This window comes from Garra rufa, chromosome 10 (genome assembly GCF_049309525.1).
Source record: "Garra rufa chromosome 10, GarRuf1.0, whole genome shotgun sequence".
Taxonomy (NCBI): Eukaryota; Metazoa; Chordata; class Actinopteri; order Cypriniformes; family Cyprinidae; genus Garra; species Garra rufa.
In genome coordinates, this window is record NC_133370.1 from 25,099,929 (window position 1) to 25,126,049 (window position 26,121).

At 37.5% G+C, this 26,121-nt stretch overlaps 1 protein-coding gene across 1 annotated transcript; it reads left to right on the forward strand.

Moving 5' to 3' along the window:
- The first annotated feature begins 1,756 nt into the window (after positions 1-1,756).
- urod (uroporphyrinogen decarboxylase) lies at positions 1,757-12,618 on the forward strand. Its single transcript, XM_073849166.1, has 10 exons — positions 1,757-1,797; positions 4,423-4,535; positions 4,651-4,730; positions 4,814-4,876; positions 4,970-5,167; positions 6,758-6,919; positions 7,053-7,190; positions 9,848-9,948; positions 10,363-10,429; positions 10,840-12,618. Exons 1-10 carry the CDS (start codon positions 1,775-1,777, stop codon positions 11,002-11,004), a joined length of 1,110 nt encoding a protein of 369 aa, XP_073705267.1. The 5' UTR covers positions 1,757-1,774; the 3' UTR covers positions 11,005-12,618.
- Positions 12,619-26,121: the final 13,503 nt, after the last annotated feature.

Genomic DNA, 26,121 nt, shown 5'->3' on the forward strand with positions numbered 1-26,121 from the left:
ACCAAACCTCCTTCTTTAAAGGAATAGTAAATTGTATGATCATTTACTCAACCCCAAGTTGTTTCAAACCTCTATGTAACTAGCCCTGGATCACAAAACCAGTCTTAAATAACACAGGTTTATTAGTAGCAATAGCCAAAAATATATCGTATGAGTCAAAATGATCGATTTTTCTTTTATGCCAAAAATCATTAGGATATTAAGTAAAGATCATGTTCCATGATATATTTTGTAAATTTCCTACCATAAATAAATAAAAACGTAATTTTATGCCAAAAAAAAACAATCGGCACTACCAACCTTTCCACAGATAAACAAACAGTGTTCCAACCAATCAGCGTCAGGGGTTTGGTGTTGTGGACTTTCCTACTGGTGCTGGGATGTGAGGGAGGCGGAGCGAAAGTCCACAACACCAAACCCCTGACGCTGATTGGTTGGAACACTGTTTGTTTATCTGTGGAAAGGTTGGTAGTGCCGATTGTTTTTTTTTTTGGCATATCTCGGACCCTAGGCTGACCAGAGAGACGCGGTTTTTTCACAGACAATTTATGAGGCAGGCAGCGAGCGGATCGTGATAAAAGAATAGCTGAATTTGACACTTTATGTTTCAGGCTAGAAATCGCTGATACAACCTTTAATTTGAGCAACTTCAAAGGCGATTTTCTCAATGTTTTTTTTTTTTTTTTTTGCACTCTCAGATACAAATATCCCATACACCAATTGGAAATGTATTTATTCTAATGTATAAATCTCAATTTCAAAAAACTGACACTTATGACTGTTTTGTGGTCCAGGGTCTCATATGAATTTCTTTCTTCTGTTTTATCATAAAAGAAGACATTTCGAAGAATGTCGGTAACCAAACAGTTGCTGGCCCTCAATGACAAATATTGTATGAAATAAATGGTGTTTGTATACCTTCTTTTGAGTTCAGAAGATGAAAGAACCTAATACAGGTTTGGAACGACCTGAGGTTGAGTAAATGATGACAGAATTTTCTTTTCTTCTTCTTCTTCTTCTTCTTCTGGTGTTTTTTTGGCGGTTTTGGCAAACCAACGAAAGGTGCATATCCGCCACCTACTGATCTGGAGTGTGGAGTGAACATAGATTTGGTAGTAGAGCAAAAAAAAAAGAAGGGAAGAATAAATAAATAAAAATAAACAAATAAATCCTATTTCTGATAAATTACTACAGATTTAAATTCTTTCCATATTTCCTGTCTTTTTTAAATAGCTAAACAATTCTTCATTGATTCTTGATTGCTTTTGTTCCTTCCCTAACAGTGTTTTTATTGAAATTTTATCATACCCCATCAATCCTAATTTTTGACAAAGTTGGTTTCTTTCTCTTTCATAAGCATCACATTCTATAAGTATGTGTTTTACAGTTTCTGGAATCCCACATTTATCACATCTGCCATCTTCGTGTTTCCCTATTTTGTGTAAATTATAATTTAATGCTGAATGTCCTATTCTCATTCTTGTAATAATGACATCTTTCTTCCTACTACCCCATCTCATTCTCTCCTCTCCTACACGCTCCTGTATCGGATGAAGATGCCTTCCTTTTGGTCCACTATAGAATTTTCTTTTTTGGGTGAATTGTCCCTTTAAGTCGCGCGCATTTATGGTCATGTGATCATTTCAAGATGGCCGCGCCCTTCAGTTTGGAGGCGTGACGTTGTTCATTTTGTTATAACACAGTGTCAGGCAGGGTAAAACAGCTTGTCGAGCCTGCAAACTTTTATTCAAGCTCTTGGTTGACGCTGGCAGTCATGGATAAGGACAGCCTGATACTGTAAGTAAATGACGAATGAATGTCAATTGGCGTGGTTTAATGACTTCATTATACGTGTTTTAGAACCAGAGTTCACTAACATGAAATATTAATTCTGTCATTCAGAGTTGTGTAATACGACTGGCACCCGTGCTATAATACGAGCAAGAATCGTTTATAAAGCATATATAGATTATACAGGCAGATAATACAAAGTAGCTAGTAGCTGTTGTGAGAAAAGTAACATGTTACATATGTAGTTTCATAACTAAATTGTGGGAAACTCAAATCCTTCAGCTGTCTAATTTACCTTTTAAATAAATTTTCTTAATGTGTGCAAATGTACCTTGAACGTTTTCAAATGTCAGATATAAAGTAAAAAAACTGCAATAATATTGATAAATGTCTGAAAATAATAAAATACAAACAGCATTTTATAACAAAATAAACAAAATGTTATAACAAAAAGCATTTTATCTTAGCATTGGTACTACAGTAATGATAATATGTAATATGATATTGCATTTATTGTATATTACAATTATATTTACATTTAAGTATGCATCACATGCACTACCGTTCAAAGGTTTTTATTATTATCGCAGTTGAAAACAGTTGTGCTGCTTAATTTTTTGTGGAAACTGTTTTTTTATAGATTACTTGTGACCCTGGACCACAAAACCAGTCTTAAGTAGCACAGTTAGATTTGTAGCAATAGCCCAAAAATACATTGTATGAGTCAAAATATTGATTTCTATGCCAAAAACCATTAGGATATTTAGTAAAGATTATTTTGTACATTTTCTACCATAAATATATCAAAGCCTAAATTTTTATTAGTAAAATGCATTGCTAAGAACTTCATTTGGACAACTTTAAAGGCACTTTTTTTCAATATTTTGATTTTTTTGCACCCTCAGATTCCAGATTTTTAAATAGTTGTATCCCGGCCAAATATTGTCATATCATAACAAACCATACATTGAAAGCTTATTCAGCTATTCATGTGTAAATGATGTATAAAATTGTTTTGTGATCTATTGTCTTGAAGAATAGAAAGTTTAAAAGAGTTAAATGGAGAGTTAAATAAAATTATTTTGTAACTTTGTAAAAATATTCACTGTATTGGTCCATTATGATCCACTTTTATTCATTGATCAATATTCGTATATTAATCTTTGCTGAATAGAAGTATTAAGTTCTTTAAAAAAAACACATGTTCTCAAACTTTTGAATGGTACTGTTTATCTGCATGGCTTTGTAATGTAGACAAAAGGGTGTGTTTTGTGTGGCTTTCTGTGCTCAACTGCTTATCAAGCTCTGAAGAAAGAGTAAACCGTTAGTCCCTGATCTCAAAAGCCCTTATCTACTCTCTTCACTTGCTGCTAAAAACATCTGTGAAACCTGATCATCACAATCAAAGGGAGGGGCTTCTGAGTACAAATGATGCACAAATTCCACAACAGATTTTAATAGTTAGCGAAAAGTAATGTTGTGTGAATTCTACACAGAGTTAAAGTCAAAAGTTCTATATACACCTTGCAGAATCTACAAAATGTTAATTGTTTTACCAAAGAGGGATCACACAAAATTCATGTTATTTTTTTTATTTAGCACAGACATGAATAAGATATTTCACATAGAAGACGTTTACGTAAAGTCCGCAAAAGAAAATAATAGTTGAATTTATAAAAATATACACTTGATTCTTAAAACTGTGTTGTTAACTGAATGATTTTTTTGTAGGGTTAGGGTTAGGGTTAGGTTGATAGTGGTTCATGAGTCCCTTGTTTATCCAGGACAGTTAAACTGTCCACTGTTCTTCAGAAAGTTCCTTCAGGTTCCACAGATTCATTCGTTTTTCAGCATTTTTTTTGTGTGTATTTGACCCTTTTCCAACAATGACTACGATTTTGAGATTCATCTTTTCACACTGAGGACAACTGAGGGACTCCTATGCAACTATTACAAATGGTTTGAATGCTCACTAAAGCACTAGAAGGAAAAACCATGCATTAAGCTGGGGGTGAAAACTTTTGAACAAAATGAAGATGTGTAAACATTATGCCTTAATATCATATTTTTTTATTATTTTAGTACTGTCCTTCAGAAGCTACAGAAGATACTTACATGTTCCCCAGAAGACGAAATAAGTTAAATTTGCCCTGATCTTCAAATTCAAAAAGTTTTCGCCCCCTGGCTCTTAATGCATCATTTTTTTCTTTCTTTCTGGAGCCTCAGTGAGCATTTGAACCTTCTATTATAGTCCCTGAGTTGTTCCCAGTGTGAAATGATGGATCTTAAAATCATATTTGGAGTCATTGTTTGAAAGGGTTCAAATAAACACAAGTGCTGAAAAACCAAAGAATTTGTGGGACCTGAAGAATTTTTCTGAAGAAAAAAAACAATTGTGGATCATTCAAAAATTAAGAATTTTTATAAATTCATCTATAATTTTATATTGTGGACTATTTGTAAATGTCTTTTATGTGAAATATCTTATTCAGGTCAGTACTAAATAAACAATAACATGCATTTTGTAAGATCCCTCTTATTAGGTAAAATAATTAACATTTTGCAGATTCTGCGAGGTGTATGTAAACTTTGACTTCAACTGTATTTCAACTCTGCTGTTTTCCATCTTAGCCCTAAAGACTTTCCAGAGCTGAAGAATGACACATTCCTTAGAGCCGCTCGAGGAGAAGAAATTGAGCACATTCCAGTGTGGTGTATGAGACAGGCTGGCCGCTATCTGCCAGGTACGTACTAATCTTAGGTGCCAATGAGTATGTGATCGTTTACCATAAAGTTGTTCTTTTTATTCACTATATGCAGTGTATTTACTATTTAGTGTCTCTGTGGCTTTATTAACAGAGTTCAGGGAATCCAGGGCAGGAAAGGATTTCTTCGAGACATGCCGCTCCCCTGAAGCTTGCTGTGAGCTTACACTACAGGTCGGCACCACTTGAGTACCTTCATTCTTACTTTCTTGTTATAACATATTGAGTTTTAACACTGTCTCAATTTTCTGTTTTAGCCACTCAGACGATTCCCATTTGATGCTGCCATCATCTTCTCTGACATCTTGGTGGTCCCTCAGGTAAATGAGGGTCATAATTTGACCTCTAACTTACAGATTTATCAAAGAATATTAGTGTGAATGTCTGTTCATATATTAAATGTGTATGAGCAGGCCATGGGAATGGAGGTTCAGATGTGTCCAGGAAAGGGCCCCACATTCCCAGAACCGCTGAAGGAGCCTGAAGATCTGCAGAGACTAAAGACTAAAGTGGACGTGTTTTCAGAACTTGATTACGTTTTTAAAGCCATCACGCTGACACGACACAGAATAGAGGGAAAAGTTCCTCTTATTGGCTTTACTGGAGCTCCGGTGAGAACCAAGCAATAATCCTCATAATCCTCACATGATCTTTCTATCCATCAAAGAATCTTGGCAAAAATGTATCATGGTTTCTAAAAAAATATTAAGCAGCACAACTGTTTTTAAGATTTGTGATAATAGGAAATGTTTCTTGAGCAGCAAATCAGCATATAGTTAAGGTCAGAATCTGCAGAATGTTCATTATTTTACCAAAATAAGAGGGATCATAAAAAATGCATGTTATTGTTTATTTAGTACTGACCTGAATAAGATATTTCACATAAAAGATGTTTACATATAGTCCACAAGAGAAAATTATAGATGAATTTATAAAAATGACCCCTTTTCAAAAGTTTACATACACTTGATTCTTAATATTGTGCTGTTACCTGAATGATCCACAGTTGTTTTTTTGTTTAGTGAAAGTTGTTTATGAGTCCCTTGTTTGTCCTGAACAGTTTAACTGCCTGCTGCTCTTCAGAAAAAGCCTTCAGGTCCCACCAATTCTTTGGTTTTTCAGCATTTTTGTGTATTTGAACCCTTTATAACAGTAACTATTAATTTGAGGTCCATCTTTTTACACTGTGGACAACTTATATGCAACTATTACAGAAGGTTTAAACGCTCACTGATGCTTCAGAAAGAAAAAAAAACAACATGCATCAAGAGCCAGGGGTGAAAACTTTTGAATTTTCGCCTAAATATATTTTTTTCATTAAGTACTGCCCTTCAGAGGCTACAGAAGATACTTACATGTTTCCCAGAAGACGAAATATGTTAAATTTACCCTGATCTTCATATTCAAAAAGTTTTCACCCCCGACTTAATGCATCGTGTTTCCTTCTGAAGCATCAATGAGCGTTTGAACCTTCTGTAATAGTTGCATATGAGTCCCTCAGTTGTCCTCAGTGTGAAAAGATGGATCTCAAAATCATACAGTCATTGTTGGAGAAGGTTCAAATACACAAAAATGATGGAAAGCAGGCAGTTGAACTGTTCAGGGACTGTTCAAACAAGAGACTCATGAACAACTATCACTCAACAAAAAAAAGCACAGCTGTGGATCATTCAGGTAGCAACACAGTATTAAGAATCAAGGGGGTGAAAACTTCTGAACGGGTCATTTTTATAAATTCAACTATTTTCTCTTGTGAACTATATGTAAACATCTTTTATATGAAATATCTTATTCAGGTCACTTCTAAATAAACAACAACATGCATTTTGTATGATCCCTATTATTTTGGTAAAATAACATTTTGCAGATTCTGAAAGGGGGGGTGTAAACTTGTGACCTCAACTGTATTAGAAAGATTTCTGAAGAATCATGTGACAGAAAACTGGAGTAATGGCTGCTGTAAAACTTGATTTGCCATGACAGGAATAAATTACATGTTATAATATATTAAAATATAAAACAGATATTTTTAATTGTAATAATATTTGACAGTATTATTAATTTTACAATATTTCTTATTAAATAAATGCAGCCTTGGTGAGCATAAAAGACTTCTTTCAGAAACAAAAAGCAAAAACTTTTGAACAGAAATGTATGTTAATGGTCTCATCATCATCTGTTGTGTCTCTTATGAATGGCAGTGGACTCTAATGTCCTACATGATTGAAGGAGGAGGCTCCACAACGCACTCAAAGGCTAAACGCTGGCTCTACAGGCATCCCGAGGGCAGCCACAAACTCCTGAGCCAGCTAACAGACGTCATAGTGGAGTATCTTCTCGGGCAGGTGAAAGCTGGAGCTCAGGTGAGAGAACAAATGGAGTTCGAGGAAGAGAATGGTTTACAAATCTGTAGCACCATTTAGCTGTTCAGTAAAGATTAAACAATGTAAAGTACAGTAAATTTTCACTAATTTCCTTAACTTGTTTTTCCTGTAGGCTTTGCAGGTTTTTGAGTCTCATACCGGTTGTTTGGGGCCAGTGGAGTTTAAAGAGTTTTCTCTGCCTTATCTGAGAGACATTGCTCGCCGTGTTAAAGACAAGATCAAAGAATCTGGTTTGGACAATGTGCCTATGGTGAGTAAAGTTTGGCATTCTTATATCTCTTGAGCTTGAACAACCTTTTTAGTTTTTAGCTTTAATTATGAATTACAAAGTAACACTTAATTGGATAGTACACCAAAGAATGAAGATTGCCCCATGGTTTCCTCTCCCTCAAGCCATCCTAGCTGAGTTTTATAAAAAAAAAATGTCCTAGCTCTTCCAAGCTTTATAATGGCAGTGAATGGGTGTTGAGATTTTGAAGTCCAATAAAGTACATCCATCAATCATAAAAAGTACTTCACTTCACGAAGCCATGCATTTGTGTAAGAAAAATATCCATATTTAAAATTTTATAGCTTCCATATGCACGTTCACGAGAGGGTGGCGTTCTAGCAGATGACGTAGGTCATAAGTAACCGTGAGGAGAGAGCAAAACAAAACACCAATCATGAATTATGAGGCATATTCTCACCCTACATCATCCACTGGAATGACACTCTCTCATGAACATGTTTACGGTTAGCGGAAGATAGAGATTAGTTTTAAATATGGCTATTTTTCTTATACAAACGAATCGATTCGCTTCAGAATACACCTAGGATGGCTTAAAGGAGTAGTTCACTTTCAGAACAAAAAATTACAGATAATGTACTCACCCCCTTGTCATCCAAGATGTTCATGTCTTTCTTTCTTCAGTCATAAAGAAATGGTGTTTTTTGAGGAAAACATTTCAGGATTTCCCTCCACATAATGGACTTCTATGGTGCCCCCCGAGTTTGAACTTCCAAAATGCAGCTTCAAAGGGCTCTAAACGATTGCAATCTACGATCGGTTATTTTCTAAAAAAAATAAAATAAAATAAAATACAATTTATATACTTTAACCTCAAATGCTCGTCTTGTCTAGCTCAGTGTGAACTCTGTGTATTCCTGTTCATGACACTTAGGGTATGTTGTAAAACTCCCATCTCATTTTCTCCTCCAACTTCAAAATCGTCCTACATCACTGTCTTACCTTTTTTGTAAAGAGTGTTTGATCTTCTTTGCATGTTCACTTTGTAAACACTGGGTCGGTACTTCTGCAGCGATGTAGGATGATTTTGAAGTTGGAGGAGAAAATGAGATGGGAGTTTTACAACATACCCTAACTGTCTTGAAGTGAAATACACAGAGTTTATGCAGAGTTAGGCAAGACGAGCGTTTGAGGTAAAAGCATATAAATTGTAAATATTTTTAGAAAATAACCAATCGTTTCGCTAGATTAGACCCTTCTTCCTGGCTGGGATCGTTTAGAGCCCTTTGAAGCTGCGTTTAAACTGCATTTTGGAAGTTCAAACGCGGGGGCACCATAGAAATCCATTATATGGAGACAAATCCTGAAATGTTTTGTTTTCTCAAAAAACATAATTTCTTTTCGACTGAAGAAAGGAAATACATAAGCATCTTGGATGACAAGGGGGTGAGTACATAATCTGTAAATTTTTGTTCTGAAAGTGAACTACTCCTTTAAGGGTGAGTGAATCATGTTTTTTTTTTTTTTTTTTTTTCATTTTTTGGTGAACTGTCCCTTTAATTTAAAGTAACACTTAATATGTGTTTTTAAATATGTAAAACAACAACATAAGTGATTCATCCCAAGATATGTCAGTAACATGAGAAGTGCTAGTGCTTCAATTTATTTATTTATTTTTAAGACTAGAGCTGATCTGAATGCCAGGGACTGTGAAACTACAGTGACATAAGAGATTTTTATTATTATTTAAATGATATATAATTATATAATAACAATGGTTAATGTTAGTTCGAAATGTATTCATTGTATTCATACTAAAATGTAAACAAACCATTAAGCTGTTAAAGGATTAGTTCACATCCAGAACAAAATTTTACAGAGAGTTTTAAGATGTTCATGTCTTTTTTTCTTCAGTCGTAAAAAAAATGATGTTCTTGAGGAAAACATTTCAAACAATTATCTCCATATAGTGGACTTCAATGGAGCCCCCAAGTTTGAACAAAATACAGTTTAAATGCAGCTTCCAAGGGCTCTAATTGATCCCAGCCGAGGAATAAGGGTCTTATCTAGTGAAACAATCAGCCTTTTTCAAAACAAATTGACTATTTATATTTTTTTTAACCTCAAATGCTGGTCTTGTCTCTATGTCGCGCATGCGTAGTCTTTGTAATCTGGGTCAATACAGTTAGGGTATGTTGAAAAACTCGTCCAACATCGCTGTCTCAGTTAAACTTAGTTTGTTTTGAAAATAACCAATCGTTTTGCCAGTTTTTCACTAGACCCTTCTACCTCGCCTTTAAAGATGCATTTAAACTGCATTTTGTAAATTCGAACTTGAGGGCACCACTGAAGTCCATTATATGAAAAGAAATCTTCAAATGTTTTCCTCAAGAAACATAGTTTCTGTAAATTTCTGTTCTGAAAGTGAACTACTCCTTTAAGCATTATATAATGTTGACTTATTCATGAAAATGATTACATACTGCTAACATTTTCTTTTTGAACGCATGGACCAGCAATGTTACACACACATGCACACTTGTAATAAAAATATTTGCCACTAGTTGTCAGTATCAGGTCAGGTTTTCTCGCAGGCATCTCTTTTAAAAGTTTCCAAGAGAATCTCCTTCGGTGATCTCTCAGTTGCTCTATTTTTGTCTTTTCTGTTTTATTTGCAGATCGTTTTTGCTAAAGATGGTCATTATGGGCTTGAGGACCTCTCTGAGTCTGGTTATGAAGTCGTGGGTCTCGACTGGACCATAGATCCACGTTCAGCACGGTCAGTCACAGAGATATGGTGTGGTTTTGACGTGAGAGCTTGTTTACTGATTTCAGAAATCCGCCTTGCGAAAGTATTCACACTCATAAGCAACTCTCACTTCCAGATCGTAGGCCTGCTGAAGTTTTGTACCTTGATAGTTCTGTTTCAAAGAACTGAAACTCCCATTTGTACAGGTGTGATACTTGGCCTCTTCTTTCAGGCAGATTTTCTCCAGATTGTTCGGGTTTATTCGATGACACTTGCGCACCCCATATTTCAAACCGTGACACAGTTGGAGTGAGATCAGGGCTTTGGCTGGCTCATTATAAGACATTTTCTTCTTTTCCTTTGTCCCTGTTTTTAAGATCATTGTCCTGCTGAGAGATCCACTTTCGTCAAGTAACAGTTTCTTTCATTGTTTGTGTTTTTCAGTGTCAGGACTGGAGGAAAAGTTAGTTTGCAAGGCAACATGGATCCCTGCGCTCTTTATGCCACAAAGGTGAGGAAAAAAACATCAAAATAACACACAACCCAATCAAAAAACCCAATTGCATCACCTCAGTTTAGTCCACTCTGTATAGAGTGGGTTTGTGCTTCAAAAGCATAACTTTACTTCTGGTTAGTCCATTTCAAAATAAAGAGGCCATTTTGTTTTTACAAATTTAGGCCCTGCTGGAAATATGAGCCGTAAGAGCAGCTGTTTTCCACACAGAGCCGTCTTTGGCTTTCATTGCTCATCCATTACAAACATGGCTTTCATAGCATTGTCTCGATGCCTCCGAAATACATATTTTCCATCATCATTTCTGAAGTTATTTAAAATAACCATAGCTTGTAGATTTTAACCAGTGGACAAACCTGATGTATGATATCCAACCCAGACTGTTCTCTTTGTTTATATGTGAGCAGGAGCGCATATCAGAGATCGTGAAGAGGATGTTGGAGGGCTTTGGCACCAAGGGCTACATCGCTAATCTGGGTCACGGCCTGTACCCTGATATGGACCCAGAAAATGTGGGCGCATTCGTAGAGGCCGTTCACACCCACTCTCGCCAGCTCCTCAACCACAAATAAAACGCTACTCTCCCATCAGAAGACCTAAAGCACAGGAGAAACAGCAACAGTTGCAGCGCTATAGCATTAGATATGTTACAGGGTAAACCTCTCTCAAAATCTGTTCAAAAATGTCCGGTTATATTTCACTCCAAAATTAAAATTAAATAAGAAAATATTTTTGCTTAGAAAAATGTGATGTGAATACACTGCTGTACAAAAGTTTGGGATTAGTAAGATTTTGAGTGTGTTTTTTTTATATATAAAATTTAGAAAAACAGTAATATTTAAAGTAATTTGAATATACTTTCAGATAAAATGTATTTCTGCGATGCAAAGCTGCATTTTCAGAATCATCACTCCAGTCTTCAGTGTCACACGATCGTTCAGAAATCATTCTAATATGCTGTTAATTATCAATTGTCACTTAATATTTCAATGTATTTTCAATATTCTTTGACTAAAAAAGAACAGTATTTATTCAAAATAGAAATGTTTTCTAACAATGTAAGTCTTTACCTATATCTTTTTATCTAATAATTTAACATCTGTGCTGAATAAACATATTCATTTCTTTCAAACAAAGAACAAAAGAAAAACCAAATCTAAACTTAGAAATTTTAAAAACTATACACTACTGTTCAATTAAAAAAAAAAAAATGCTGATCTTTTCAAACATTTTATTCATCAAAGAATTCTGAAAAAAAGTACTTTAAAAAAGCTGTTTCCGACCTAATAAATCATCATATTAGAATAATTTCTAAAGGATTATTTGACACTGAAGACTGGAGTAATAATGCTGAAAATTCAGCTTTGCATCACAGAAATAAATTCTATTTTAAAGTACATTAAAATAGAAAACCACTATTTTAAATCGCAATAATATTTCACAGTATTACTGTTATTTTTAATCAAATAAACACAGCCTTGGTGAGCAATAAAGACTTCTTTAAAACAAACATTTAAAAAAAAAAGCATGGCTCACATTAATTTATGCTCATTTCAGTTTAAAAAATGCTGTTTTTAAAATACTGTTATTGTGGCAATAATCATATAACGATACTGGCAAAGTAACTTCAAGATACATTAATGAGATTTTTTTTTTCTAATCTTAATTATCTGAAATGTAGGCTTCATGTTCTTTATGCAAAATATAATTTCTTTTTTTTTTTTTTTTTTTTCCTCCTAATGATTTTGTGGTGAAATGTGACCCAGATATTTCCTGACAGGCTTTTGAGAGATTCGCCCAAAAGGCTGGTCCCGACTCATTTCGATGATTATGTAGGCCGTCTTTCTATTTTACCTACTTTTTCTAATGGCTCCACACCAATCCATCTAATCTTTAATATGATTTTGAGTCGAAACATGTCTTTCTCAGTTGGATTGATGTGTTTTCATTAGAGCCGTCGCACTGTACGATCACTGAAGAATGTGGAATAAGTGAAGTGGGATAAAATCTGATTAAATGCGAAGCGCTGTATGGGTTTGTTTTCAACGCAGTACCATAGTAACATCTGGGCTGAGACTGTCTCCACTGGAATTGTGACTGACGCTAATGAACCTCTGAGAATGTGTGTACATATCAATGGATCTTTTTATATGAAGTGAAATAAAGAGTGATCCTTTTAAGACAAACACCCCTCAGGGGAATTTCTCCGAGCTGAATGCCACATACCTAAATCATGTGCAACCATTTTTTTTCTATTCCCTTTGTTTTGCACGAGTCTTTCGGTGGGGGGTTTCACTCTCTTGATCTATGATTACTGTCTCTCTTACTGCCTTTCACATTTGGTAATAGAAATGTTAATCCCAGAGGACGTAATACCAAACGACGAATAAGCACCCTGGGTAAGCAAATCCTTAAATCCAGTTGTTTTTTTGTTGTTGGGAGGGTGAGAGTGGGATTCCCCAGCAACGCATCATGTGACGCGACACACGCGAGATGTTTTGTAGAAGCCTGAAATTCAAAACAAGGATTTATTGGAATTACTCTACATTTTTCAATCGTGTTAGTGCTTTCTTAAGCCCCTTTGTGTATACAAAGTGGTATAGTTTTGATATGGGCTTGCAAATCCGTCATTTGTTAGCATAACAGAATGATTACTAACTCATTTTCGGTTCAAGTTGTTTACTGTCTGTTTTACAAGCAACCGCAGACTGTAAATTGAAACATGGATGTTTTTCCACACTCGCATATGGTCATTTAGTGTGAAATGGTGGCAGCTGCAGCCCTCTTTTACCCTCGTCCGCCGGTGTGCGGTGTTGTCAATGCGGGATAAGTCTGGCCTTGATTGTGTGTTAGGTGCTGTAAGCCCTGCTGAAAGAAGAAACGTCCTGTAATCAATTTGCTGATTAGTGTTGTTGGATTTTTAAGCCCCTGTCGCTCGCCGCTAGTTTGTGTCCGTGGAGAGCAGCTGTGATTGGGGGGCTGGGCCCCGTTTCCTAGTGAGGCACAAGCACATACACACACGTGCATGCACTTATTCTGTGATACCTCAAGGGGCTCCTGGCATTATTTTTAATTGCAACAATGAATCCACTAAAAAAAAGCCGAATTCCCCAAGGTCTCCTTTAGGAAGCCACAAGGGGGATGAAAGTGGGGGTTTGGGCTCAATCTCTCAGCAAATCAGCAGGCCTGAAAATCCAATATGTTCCTGAAGACAGCAGGCTGTACATCATTTGTCAGGTCCTGGCACTATCACTGCTTTATCAGATGGGAGGGTTTTGGGGGGGCTTGGCTTAAGATTGATTTGAAATTTTGGGGATGGATTTCAAGTTGGTGTCAGTACAGTGGAGTCCATCTTGTGAAATCAAAAGGATTGATCATGAATAATTAGTTTTTTCTAGGCTGCTTTTCTGCTTTTGCTGTTAACAGCCTAAATTTTATAAAAGGTGTGCTCACGTAAGTGAATTTTTCTTGGGCAATTCATTTGAAAACTGAATTTTGTTTCAAAACACTCTCTGTCCGTTTTCCAAAAGTTTCTCATCCACACTAAAAACATTTAAATTTGCCTTACTGTGGATGTGTAAGTGAAAAGCTAGATAGAACAGACATGCATTTCTCACAGTTCTTCTGACAGAATCATTTTATTCCCAAAAACATCACTATTCACCGTCTAGGTCGCACTTACTCACTATGACAGTTGAGGTACTGCAAAAAGTTAATTGTTTTAGTAAAATATGAGGGATCATACAAAATGCATATTATTTTTTATTTAGTACTGACCTGAATTAGCCTGACAAGCCAAACCCACATAAATGTAGGGTCTGTGCACTCTCCATAGACAGGGCTCAACCGGAGGGGTAGGATAAACGGTTGTCTTTCAAACTCCCTCTCCACGCAATAGGATAGCGCTACAACCAATCAGAGCAACGAAGAAGGTGACGTAGTCAGAGCGACGAAGATTTTTAACGAAAACCGGTGCAGTCTGTCAGCCAAATAATGGACATAGATTTGCACCAGACCTTTAAAAGTAAACAAAAACATGCACAGACAAATCCAAATGCCACCCTGCGGCTCGTGACGATACATTGATGTCCTAAGACACGAAATGATCGTTTTTTTTTTTTGCAAGAAACTGAACAGTATTTATATCATTTTTTACCTTTGATACACAGCCACGTCCATCTGTCATGAGCACGAGTTTAGCATTCGACTCGTTACATGTGAACGCGCTCTGCCGTAGTATACGTCGTAAGGGGAAATCGGTGAAAAGTCCCGGATGAGTTTGCGCAAGCAAACGTAATCTTTTAGCTTTAAATCAGTTTGAACAACCAGGATAAGCACAAGTAATTACCATTTTGAATAGCCGCTGTACCCACAGTCTCTGTGCACTGTGTAAACAATGAGTGTTGTATACAAGCGACAGATCGCTTCCGGTGTTTGCGTATTCTACGGCAGAGCGCGTTCACATGTAACGAGCCTGATGCTAAACTCGTGCTCAGGACAGATGGACTTGGCTGTTTATCAAAGGTAAAAAAAATTAAAGCTGCAAGCAGCGATGAACGGGCCCTCGCACACGGGCTCACCGCCGACCGCTGGCTTTAGGAACACAGCAAACGGTGGGCAGTATGCTTTTAATACAGTAAATGTAGGAAAAATAGATCAAAGTCACTTAAATGTGCCAAATTACCTGCTGCCAGCTGGTGGCGCTGTGCATATAACTGATTATTGGCATGTAGATGTGTTCAGGCCACCACTTTCATCAATCTTATGAAGTTTGGTGCAGATTGACCTTGGTATGTTTGAGTTAGTGAAAGATATGATATATCCTGCTGCCAACAGGTGGCACTATGATAATATCTGAATATTGGCCTTTAGGTGTCTTCAGGCCAGGACTCTTACCAAACCAGTGAAGTTTGAGGCAGATCGGACATTTTATGGCTGAGTTATAACAACTTATATGTCTATGGCGAAACATCAAACTTTGTCATGCCGCCACAGACACGCCCTTTAACGAAAACTCAAGATCTTCACAATTTAACATCTCTAAGGCCTCTAGATCAGAATGGCCAAATATAATGTTGACATCATTAAATCTCTAGGAGGAGTTTGATACAAGTCATTTCCTGTTGCCAACAGGTGGCGCTGTGATTATAATAGAATATTGGCCTTCAGATGTGTTCAGGCCAGGACTCTTATGGAATATGTGAAGTTTGAGGCAAATCGGACATTTTATGGCTGAGTTATAACAAGTTTTATATCCATGGCGAGACCTCGAAATTTGTCAGGCCGCCACGGACACGCCCTTTACCGAAAACTCAAGATCTTCACAATTTAACATCGCTACGGCCTTTATATTAGACTGACCGATTTTGGTGTTGATCTGAATAAATCTCTAGGAGGAGTTGGTTGTAGAGTACAGCATGACACTTCCTGTTGCCTGCAGGTGGCGCTATGACTATAACTGAATATGGGCATCTAGATGTCTTCAGGTCAGGAGTGTTATCACACATGTGAAGTTTGGGACAGATAGGACATTGTATGCCTGAGTTATAGCAACTTCCTTTTTCATGGCGAAACATTGAAATTTGCGAGGCCGCCACGGACACGCCCTCCGATGAAAACTCTAGATCTGCACAATTTAACGTCACAAAGGGCTTTAGACTAGACTCTGCAAATTTGGCGTTGATCCGAATAAATCTGTAGGAGGAGTTCGTTCAAGTATGACACCTGAAAAAGGCAAAAATGACACAAATTTTGCTGAGAATATTAATATTAACCGACTTCCTGTTGGGTTCCGGATTTTGTTCCAAGAGGCTTTTTTGTAGGTATTGGTGAGTTACATGTGTGTACCGATTTCGGTGCATGTACGTGAATCACAGCTGAAAGCGCACACCGCTGAACGTCTAAAGGTGGCGCTGTCGAGCCATTTTGCCACACCCACTTCTGAAACCCAAATCAGACGTAAATTTTCGCCAGGTTTGATGTGTGTGCAAAGTTTTGTGAGTTTTCGGGAATGTTTAGGTCCTCTAAAATGCGATTCACTTTGGAGAAGAAGAAGAATAATAATAATTAAAGCTGCAAGCAGCGATGACCGGGCCCTCGCCGTCTGTGCAGTCGCCATCCCGATAGCATCAGGAAAACGGTGCCCAGTTGGCACATGCATTCACAGTAACCCTTTGGACTAACCTTTACTGTCTCTCCTCCTGCAGAGCAGAGTGAGATCAGATATGTTTTTTTTTTCTTTCATTCGTGGAGTTTTGTATAATTATGAAATGAACTGTGTTTGATCAGAATGAATAGTTATTTGTATGAAAAAAGTTTCAAAGAGTTAGGATGCTGCACTTTAAATATATAATAAATCACTGAAAATTGAAAATGGAAAATGAAATTTTAAGCACGCTATCTGCCTTAAATATCACAGGAAACAAATATTTTAATGTATTTTTTATTTTTATTTATTTGCCATGGCAACAGCATTTGATGCATCTGGGCTTTTACATTATTCTGATGAAGTTTGAAGAAAATCGAGTACAAATATATTGTTCGTTGTTTGTTCGTGTTTGTTAGTTCATTAGCCATTGTTAACAAAAGAGACCCTATTTTAAATAGTTACCATGTTTTATGGTCTACAAGCATTTTTAAATATTATTTTAATAATCTATAAGCATCTGTGAAATAATTATAAACAAATATATTAAAAATAAATACATATTAACTTAGTTGATTTTTTGTTTGGCCTTTTTGTATTTGTTTCTCATTCTAATTAAGTGAACTGAGCATTATAGTGTCATACTTATAAGATTGTTTGTTCTACCAGTGAGAGTGTATATATATGTATTTAAATCATATAATTTTCCCTTAAAAGATAAAAAAAAGATTTTAATGCTCTTTAAGCACCTATACAAAATAATTATGTAAAAGTACACTGACAGTACAGTCTATATCAACTGATTCTATGGATTATTGTCATTCTTATACACTGACAATGAGCTAAATAGCATTAGAGGTCAAACGATTCCTTATCTTATGAGGACCTCTAGTGTTCATCCCTGGTATTAGAGCTTTAATTTGACAAATTTAAATGACACTTTTAATGTTTTTGGGGCCTCTGATAACATTTTGAAACTACACGTATATCCTAAGGATTTCTTGTTCTTTATATGTAAAAAGTTTTGATGAGTTAGAATAATGCAATTTAAAGATAAATGAAAATATCTCTTCATCTTTTTTATTGTTACTTTCATAAATCACCACATCAACACCGTTCAAGATATCCCAAAGCCGTTCACAATATAGGGAACATTTTCCCAATATTCTGATGATGATGATAAGAACATGTAATTCATGATGATAACAAAATGTTATTATTGCTTGCTTTACGTCCACCACTTCTGCTTAAATGTCATTGTTACCTATCTGTACAATTTTTGTGTGGATATTGCTTTGCTGGTGACTCCTGTTATAAGACATCACTCTTAAGCACTACATAACTAAGAATCAATAAGGAAGACGGTGCCCAGTTGGCACATGCATTCACAGTAACCCTCTGCTAGTTTGGATTTTAAGTTTACAGAATTGAAAGGGTTAGACTTTAAAATCAACACACAGACACATACACACAAAATATAAAATGTTGCCATCCAGTTTCATTTGTTAACATTAACTATATTAGTTAACATGACCAATAAATAAATAGCATTTATTAATGTTAATTAATATTAAGCTAAAAAAAGTATTTATATATAGTTTATGTACTGTGAATTAACATGAACACAGTTAATGTGGGTGTACAGCAATACACAATAAAGTGCTCTATAAACGCTTCATTCCTTCAAAATATCTTTAAAAATCAAGTTGAGTATTTTAATGGGGCGATATATATATAACTGATCTTAAAATGATGGTTTTCAGATGTTTTGAACAGATAACAGCAAAGTTTTTGTTGTCAAAGTTTGTCTTGAAATTTTTAATTATTATAATTTTATATTTAATAAATAACACTATGAAAATATTGTCTACAATGAAGATAAATCACTCATGCTTAAAAGTTGTATTTTTCTTAATCTTTTGCTATGTGACTGAATAGGACAAGTTCATGGTATAGTTCAGTAAAAAATAAATAAAAAACAACAACTGCAAAATACAAACAATGAAAGACTTAATGACCCTTTATATTTTCTCAAAATATCAGACACTCAAAGATCAGACATATTTATGTAATTAAAGTACATATATGTGCATTTCTAACTCAAAGATGGTCTGTAGCATGGCTCTCTACTCTGTCACCCTCTCTGCCTCTCACCCCTCCCCCTGCAATAATGAGCTTCTCTCAGCCTGACTGAACGCACATACATACAGTAGAGACATTCACCCAGAGTGACAGCAGGTTTCTGATTTCGTTTTTTAATTTTCATTAATTCATTGAAGCTTGTAGAAAATTTATATTAACACCACTTGCTCAGAATGATTAGATCTCTGTGTGAAAAAAGTTGTAAAGAGTTTGGATGCTGCACTTTAAAGATATAAATAAAATGACGGTTATGTTTTTTACTACATCTTTAAAAAATTACCACGTCAACACCATTCAAGATATCCAAAATCCGCTCGCAATTTAACATCTTCAGAATCTTCTCTTCATGTTAAAAAAGTTTGGTGTGAATAGCTGGTTGTTCTTAGAAGAAGTGTGAATTTGTTTACAGCCTGATTTTTCCAAAAAAACACATTCAAATGGAAATAGCCGGCTTCCTGTTGGTCTTAGCTAATGAGTTTAATTTAGAAAGTTGTCCAGATTGATGAGAACAATATATGTACAGAGTTTGGTGACTGTAGGAAAAACTAACCCCCCAACTTTTGTCAAAAGATGGCGCTATAGAGTCCCTGCTCCACGCCCATTTATGACCTTTTGCCAGTGTCTAACTATCATTAATATTGATGTGTGTGTTGAGTTTCATGAAATTCTTAGCATGTTATCTGCCTCGAAAAGACAGGAATCTAATTTTAAAGTTTGAGACGTTGCCATGGCAACAGCATTTGATTTATCATCGACCCCTTTACATATTCTTATCAGCCGTGTTTTGACATGATTTTGATGAAGTTTAAAGAAAATCAAGTAAAATTAAGAGGCTGATTTCAAAGCATTTTGAAAATGACACGCTTCCTGCTGCCAGTTGGTGGCGCTATAACTTTGACTCATAATAGTCACATTTATGGAATCGGCATCATACAACGAACAATCTGGTGAAGTTTCATCAGAATCAGGCAATGTGTGCAACAGTTATTAGACACTTCCTGTTTCTCATTTCTCGCCATAACTTTGTCGCCTTGCCACGGCCAAACCGTTCGAGATATCAAAAATCCCCTCGCAATTTAGCGTCCCCAATGTCTTGAGATCATGCTGACCGAGTTTGGTGACAATCCTATCGAAACCCTGGGAGGAGTACGTTAAATTCCAGAGCATGCGCTTTTTACACAGCCCTAAATATCTCACTTCCTGTTGCGTGGAGAAAATGACATAGAGTACAAAAGTTGTTCAGCTCAATGAGTTCTATAAGTGTACTGAGTTTCATATGTGTACGTTCAAGTATGTGTGCTATATGGCCCTCAAAATTCCAGGGGGCGCTGTAGAGTCCCCTTGCCACGCCCCGGTACCAGCCTCTGTGGCGTCCTGATGGCCGCAGATTCCGACGTCTGTGCAAATTTTCAAGAGTTTTTGAGTATGTTAAGACCCCCTTAAGTGCCCGGAAGGTTAACAAAAAAAAAAAAAAATAAAAAAAATAAGAATCCTTAGAAGAACAATAGGGCCTTCGCCCTTTTGGGCTCGGGCCCTAATTAAAGCTGCAAGCAGCGATGAACGGGCCCTCGCACACGGGCTCACCGCCGACCGGTGGCTTTAGGAACACAGCTAATGGTGGGCAGTATGCTTTTAATACAGTAAAAATAGGACAAATATATGAAAGTCACTTAAAAGTGCCAAATTTCCTGCTGCCAGCTGGTGGCGCTATGCCTATAACTGATCATTGGCATGTAGATGTGTTCAGGCCAGCACTTTTATCAAACATATGAAGTTTGGTGCAGATTGGCTTTGGTATGTTTGAGTTAGTGAAAGATATGATATATCCTGCTGCCAACAGGTGGCGCTATGATAATATCTGAATATTGGCCTTTAGGTGTCTTCAGGCCAGGACTCTTACCAAACCTGTGAAGTTTGAGGCAGATCAGACATTTTATGGCTGAGTTATAACAACTTCTATGTCCATGGCGAAACATCAAACTTTGTCACGCCGCCACAGACACGCCCTATAACGAAAACTCAAGATCTTCGCAATTTAACATCTCTAAGGCCTCTAGATCAGACTGACCAAATATAATGTTGATATCATTAAATCTCTAGGAGGAGTTTGCTACAAGTCATTTCCTGTTGCCAACAGGTGGCGCTGCAATTATAATAGAATATTGGCCTTCAGATGTTTTCAGGCCAGGACTCTTATCGAACATGTGAAGTTTGAGGCAAATCGGACAGTTTATGGCTGAGTTATAACAAGTTTTATATCCATGGCGAGACCTCGAAATTTGTCAGGCCGCCACGGACATGCCCTTCAACAAAAACTCAAGATCTTCGCAATTTAACATCACTAAAGCCTTTTTATTAGACTGACCGATTTTGGTGTTGATCTGATTAAATCTCTTGGAGGAGTTTGTTGCAGAGTACAGCATGACACTTCCTGTTGCCAGCAGGTGGCGCTATGAGTAAAACTGAATATGGGCATGTAGATGTCATCAGGTCAGGAGTGTTATCACACATGAGAAGTTTGGGACAGATCGGACATTGTATGCCTGAGTTATAGCAACTTCCTTTTTCATGGCGAAACATCGAAATTTGCGAGGCCGCCACGGACACGCCCTCCGATGAAAACTCTAGATCTTCACAATTTAACGTCACAAAGGGCTTTAAACTAGACTCTGCAAATTTGGCGTTGATCCGAATAAATCTCTAGGAGGAGTTCGTTCAAGTACGACGCCTGAAAATGGCAAAAATGACACAAATTTTGTTGAGAATATTAATATTAACCGACTTCCTGTTGGGTTCCGGATTTTGCTCCAAGAGGCTTTTTTGTAGGTATTGGTGTGTTACATGTGTGTACCGATTTCCGTGCATGTACGTGAATCACAGCTGAAAGCGCACACCGCTGAACGTCTAAAGGTGGCGCTGTCGAGCCATTTTGCCACACCCACTTCTGAAACCCATATCAGACGTAAATTTTCGCCAGGTTTGATGTGTGTGCAAAGTTTCATGAGTTTTCGGGTATGTCTAAGCCCTCAAAAATGCGATTCATTTTGGAGAAGAATAATAATAATAATAATAATAATAATAATAATTAAAGCTGCAAGCAGCGATGAACGGGCCCTCGCACACAGGCTCACCGCTGACCGGTGGCTTTAGGAACACAGCAAATGGTGGGTAGTATGCTTTTAATACAGTAAAAATAGGAGAAATATGTCAAAGTCACTTAAATGTGCCAAATTTACTGCCGCCAGCTGGTGGCGCTATGCCTATAACTGATTATTGGCATGTAGATGTGTTTAGGCTACCACTTTCATCAAACATATGAAGTTTGGTGCAGATTGACCTTGGTATGTTTGAGTTAGTGAAAGATATGATATATCCTGCTACCAACAGGTGGCGCTATGATAATATCTGAATATTGGCCTTTAGGTGTCTTCAGGCCAGGACTCTTACCAAACCTGTGAAGTTTGAGGCAGATCGGACATTTTATGGCTGAGTTATAATAACTTCTATGTCCATGGCGAAACATCAAACTTTGTCACGCAGCCACGGACACGCCCTTTAACGAAAACTCAAGATCTTCGCAATTTAACATCTCTAAGGCCTCTAGATCAGACTGACCAAATATAATGTCGATATCATTAAATCTCTAGGAGGAGTTTGATACAAGTCATTTCCTGTTGCCAACAGGTGGCGCTGTGATTATAATAGATTATTGGCCTTCAGATGTGTTCAGGCCAGGACTCTTATCGAATATGTGAAGTTTGAGGCAAATCGGACATTTTATGGCTGAGTTATAACAAGTTTTATATCCATGGCGAGACCTCGAAATTTGTCAGGCCGCCACGGACACGCCCTTCAACGAAAACTCAAGATCTTCACAATTTAACATCACTAAGGCCTTTATATTAGACTGACCGATTTTGGTGTTGATCTGTATAAATCTCTAGGAGGAGTTGGTTGTGGAGTACAGCATGACACTTCCTGTTGCCAGCAGGTGGCGCTATGACTATAACTGAATATGGATATGTAGATGTCATCAGGTCAGGAGTGTTATCACACATGTGAAGTTTGGGACAGATCGGACATTTTATGCCTAAGTTATAGCAACTTCCTTTTTCATGGCGAAACATCGAAAATTGCGAGGCCGCCACGGACACGCCCTCCGATGAAAACTCTAGATCTTCACAATTTAACGTCACAAAGGGCTTTAGATTAGACTCACCAAATTTGCTGTTGATCGGAGTAAATCTCTAGGAGGAGTTCGTTCAAGTACGACGCCTGAAAATGGCAAAAATGACACAAATTTTGCTAAGAAAATTAATAATAACCGACTTCCTGTTGGGTTTCGGATTTTGTCCCAGGAGGCTTTTTTGTAGGTATTGGTGAGTTACATGTGTGTACCGATTTTCATGCATGTACGTGAATCATAGCTGAAAGCGCACACCGCGGAACGTGTAAAGGTGGCGCTATCGAGCCGTTTTGCCACACCCATCTCTGAAACCCATATCAGACATCCATTTTCGCCAGGTTTGATGTGTGTGCAAAGTTTCATGAGTTTTCGGGTATGTTTAGGCCCTCAAAAATGCGATTCATTCCGGAGAAGAAGAATAATAATAATTAAAGCTGCAAGCAGCGATGAACGGGCCCTCGCACACGGGCTCACCGCCGACCGGTGGCTTTACGAACACAGCAAATGGTGGGTAGTATGCTTTTAATACAGTAAAAATAGGAGAAATATGTCAAAGTCACTTAAATGTGCCAAATTTCCTGCTGCCAGCTTGTGGCGCTATGTCTATAACTGATTATTGGCATGTAGATGTGTTCAGGCCACCACTTTCATCAAACATGTGAAGTTTGGTGCAGATTGACCTTGGTATGTTTGAGTTAGTGAAAGATATGATATATCCTGCTGCCAACAGGTGGCGCTATGATAATATCTGAATATTGGCCTTTAGGTGTCTTCAGGCCAGGACTCTTACCAAACCTGTGAAGTTTGAGGCAGATCGGACATTTTATGGCTGAGTTATAACAACTTCTATGTCCATGGCGAAACATCAAACTTTGTCAGGCCGTCACAGACACGCCCTTTAACGAAAACTCAAGATCTTCGGAATTGAACATCTTTAAGGCCTCTAGATCAGAATGACCAAATATAATGTTCATATCATTAAATCTCTAAGAGGAGTTTGATACAAGTCATTTCCTGTTGCCAACAGGTGGCGCTGTGATTATAATAGAATGTTGGACTTCAGATGTGTTCAGGCCAGGACTCTTATCGAATATGTGAAGTTTGAGGCAAATCGGACATTTTATGGCTGAGTTATAACAAGTTTTATATCCATGGCGAGACCTCGAAATTTGTCAGGCCGCCACGGACACGCCCTTTACCGAAAACTCAAGATCTTCACAATTTAACATCACTAAGGCCTTTATATTAGACTGACCGATTTTGGTGTTGATCTGTATAAATCTCTAGGAGGAGTTGGTTGTAGAGTACAGCATGACACTTCCTGTTGCCAGCAGGTGGCGCTATGACTATAACTGAATATGGATATGTAGATGTCATCAGGTCAGGAGTGTTATCACACATGTGAAGTTTGGGACAGATCGGACATTTTATGCCTAAGTTATAGCAACTTCCTTTTTCATGGCGAAACATCGAAAATTGCGAGGCCGCCACGGACACGCCCTCCGATGAAAACTCTAGATCTTCACAATTTAACGTCACAAAGGGCTTTAGATTAGACTCACCAAATTTGCTGTTGATCGGAGTAAATCTCTAGGAGGAGTTCGTTCAAGTACGACGCCTGAAAATGGCAAAAATGACACAAATTTAGCTAAGAAAATTAATAATAACCGACTTCCTGTTGGGTTTCGGATTTTGTCCCAGGAGGCTTTTTTGTAGGTATTGGTGAGTTACATGTGTGTACCGATTTTCATGCATGTACGTGAATCATAGCTGAAAGCGCACACCGCGGAACGTGTAAAGGTGGCGCTATCGAGCCGTTTTGCCACACCCATCTCTGAAACCCATATCAGACATCCATTTTCGCCAGGTTTGATGTGTGTGCAAAGTTTCATGAGTTTTCGGGTATGTTTAGGCCCTCAAAAATGCGATTCATTCCGGAGAAGAAGAATAATAATAATAATAATAAACGAAGCAGATCCAATAGGGTCCTCACACCATCGGTGCTCGGGCCCTAATAATTAAAGCTGCAAGCAGCGATGAACGGGCCCTCGCACACGGGCTCACCGCTGACCGGTGGCTTTAGGAACACAGCAAATGGTGGGTAGTATGCTTTTAATACAGTAAAAATAGGAGAAATATGTCAAAGTCACTTAAATGTGCCAAATTTACTGCCGCCAGCTGGTGGCGCTATGCCTATAACTGATTATTGGCATGTAGATGTGTTTAGGCTACCACTTTCATCAAACATATGAAGTTTGGTGCAGATTGACCTTGGTATGTTTGAGTTAGTGAAAGATATGATATATCCTGCTACCAACAGGTGGCGCTATGATAATATCTGAATATTGGCCTTTAGGTGTCTTCAGGCCAGGACTCTTACCAAACCTGTGAAGTTTGAGGCAGATCGGACATTTTATGGCTGAGTTATAATAACTTCTATGTCCATGGCGAAACATCAAACTTTGTCACGCAGCCACGGACACGCCCTTTAACGAAAACTCAAGATCTTCGCAATTTAACATCTCTAAGGCCTCTAGATCAGACTGACCAAATATAATGTCGATATCATTAAATCTCTAGGAGGAGTTTGATACAAGTCATTTCCTGTTGCCAACAGGTGGCGCTGTGATTATAATAGATTATTGGCCTTCAGATGTGTTCAGGCCAGGACTCTTATCGAATATGTGAAGTTTGAGGCAAATCGGACATTTTATGGCTGAGTTATAACAAGTTTTATATCCATGGCGAGACCTCGAAATTTGTCAGGCCGCCACGGACACGCCCTTCAACGAAAACTCAAGATCTTCACAATTTAACATCACTAAGGCCTTTATATTAGACTGACCGATTTTGGTGTTGATCTGTATAAATCTCTAGGAGGAGTTGGTTGTGGAGTACAGCATGACACTTCCTGTTGCCAGCAGGTGGCGCTATGACTATAACTGAATATGGATATGTAGATGTCATCAGGTCAGGAGTGTTATCACACATGTGAAGTTTGGGACAGATCGGACATTTTATGCCTAAGTTATAGCAACTTCCTTTTTCATGGCGAAACATCGAAAATTGCGAGGCCGCCACGGACACGCCCTCCGATGAAAACTCTAGATCTTCACAATTTAACGTCACAAAGGGCTTTAGATTAGACTCACCAAATTTGCTGTTGATCGGAGTAAATCTCTAGGAGGAGTTCGTTCAAGTACGACGCCTGAAAAT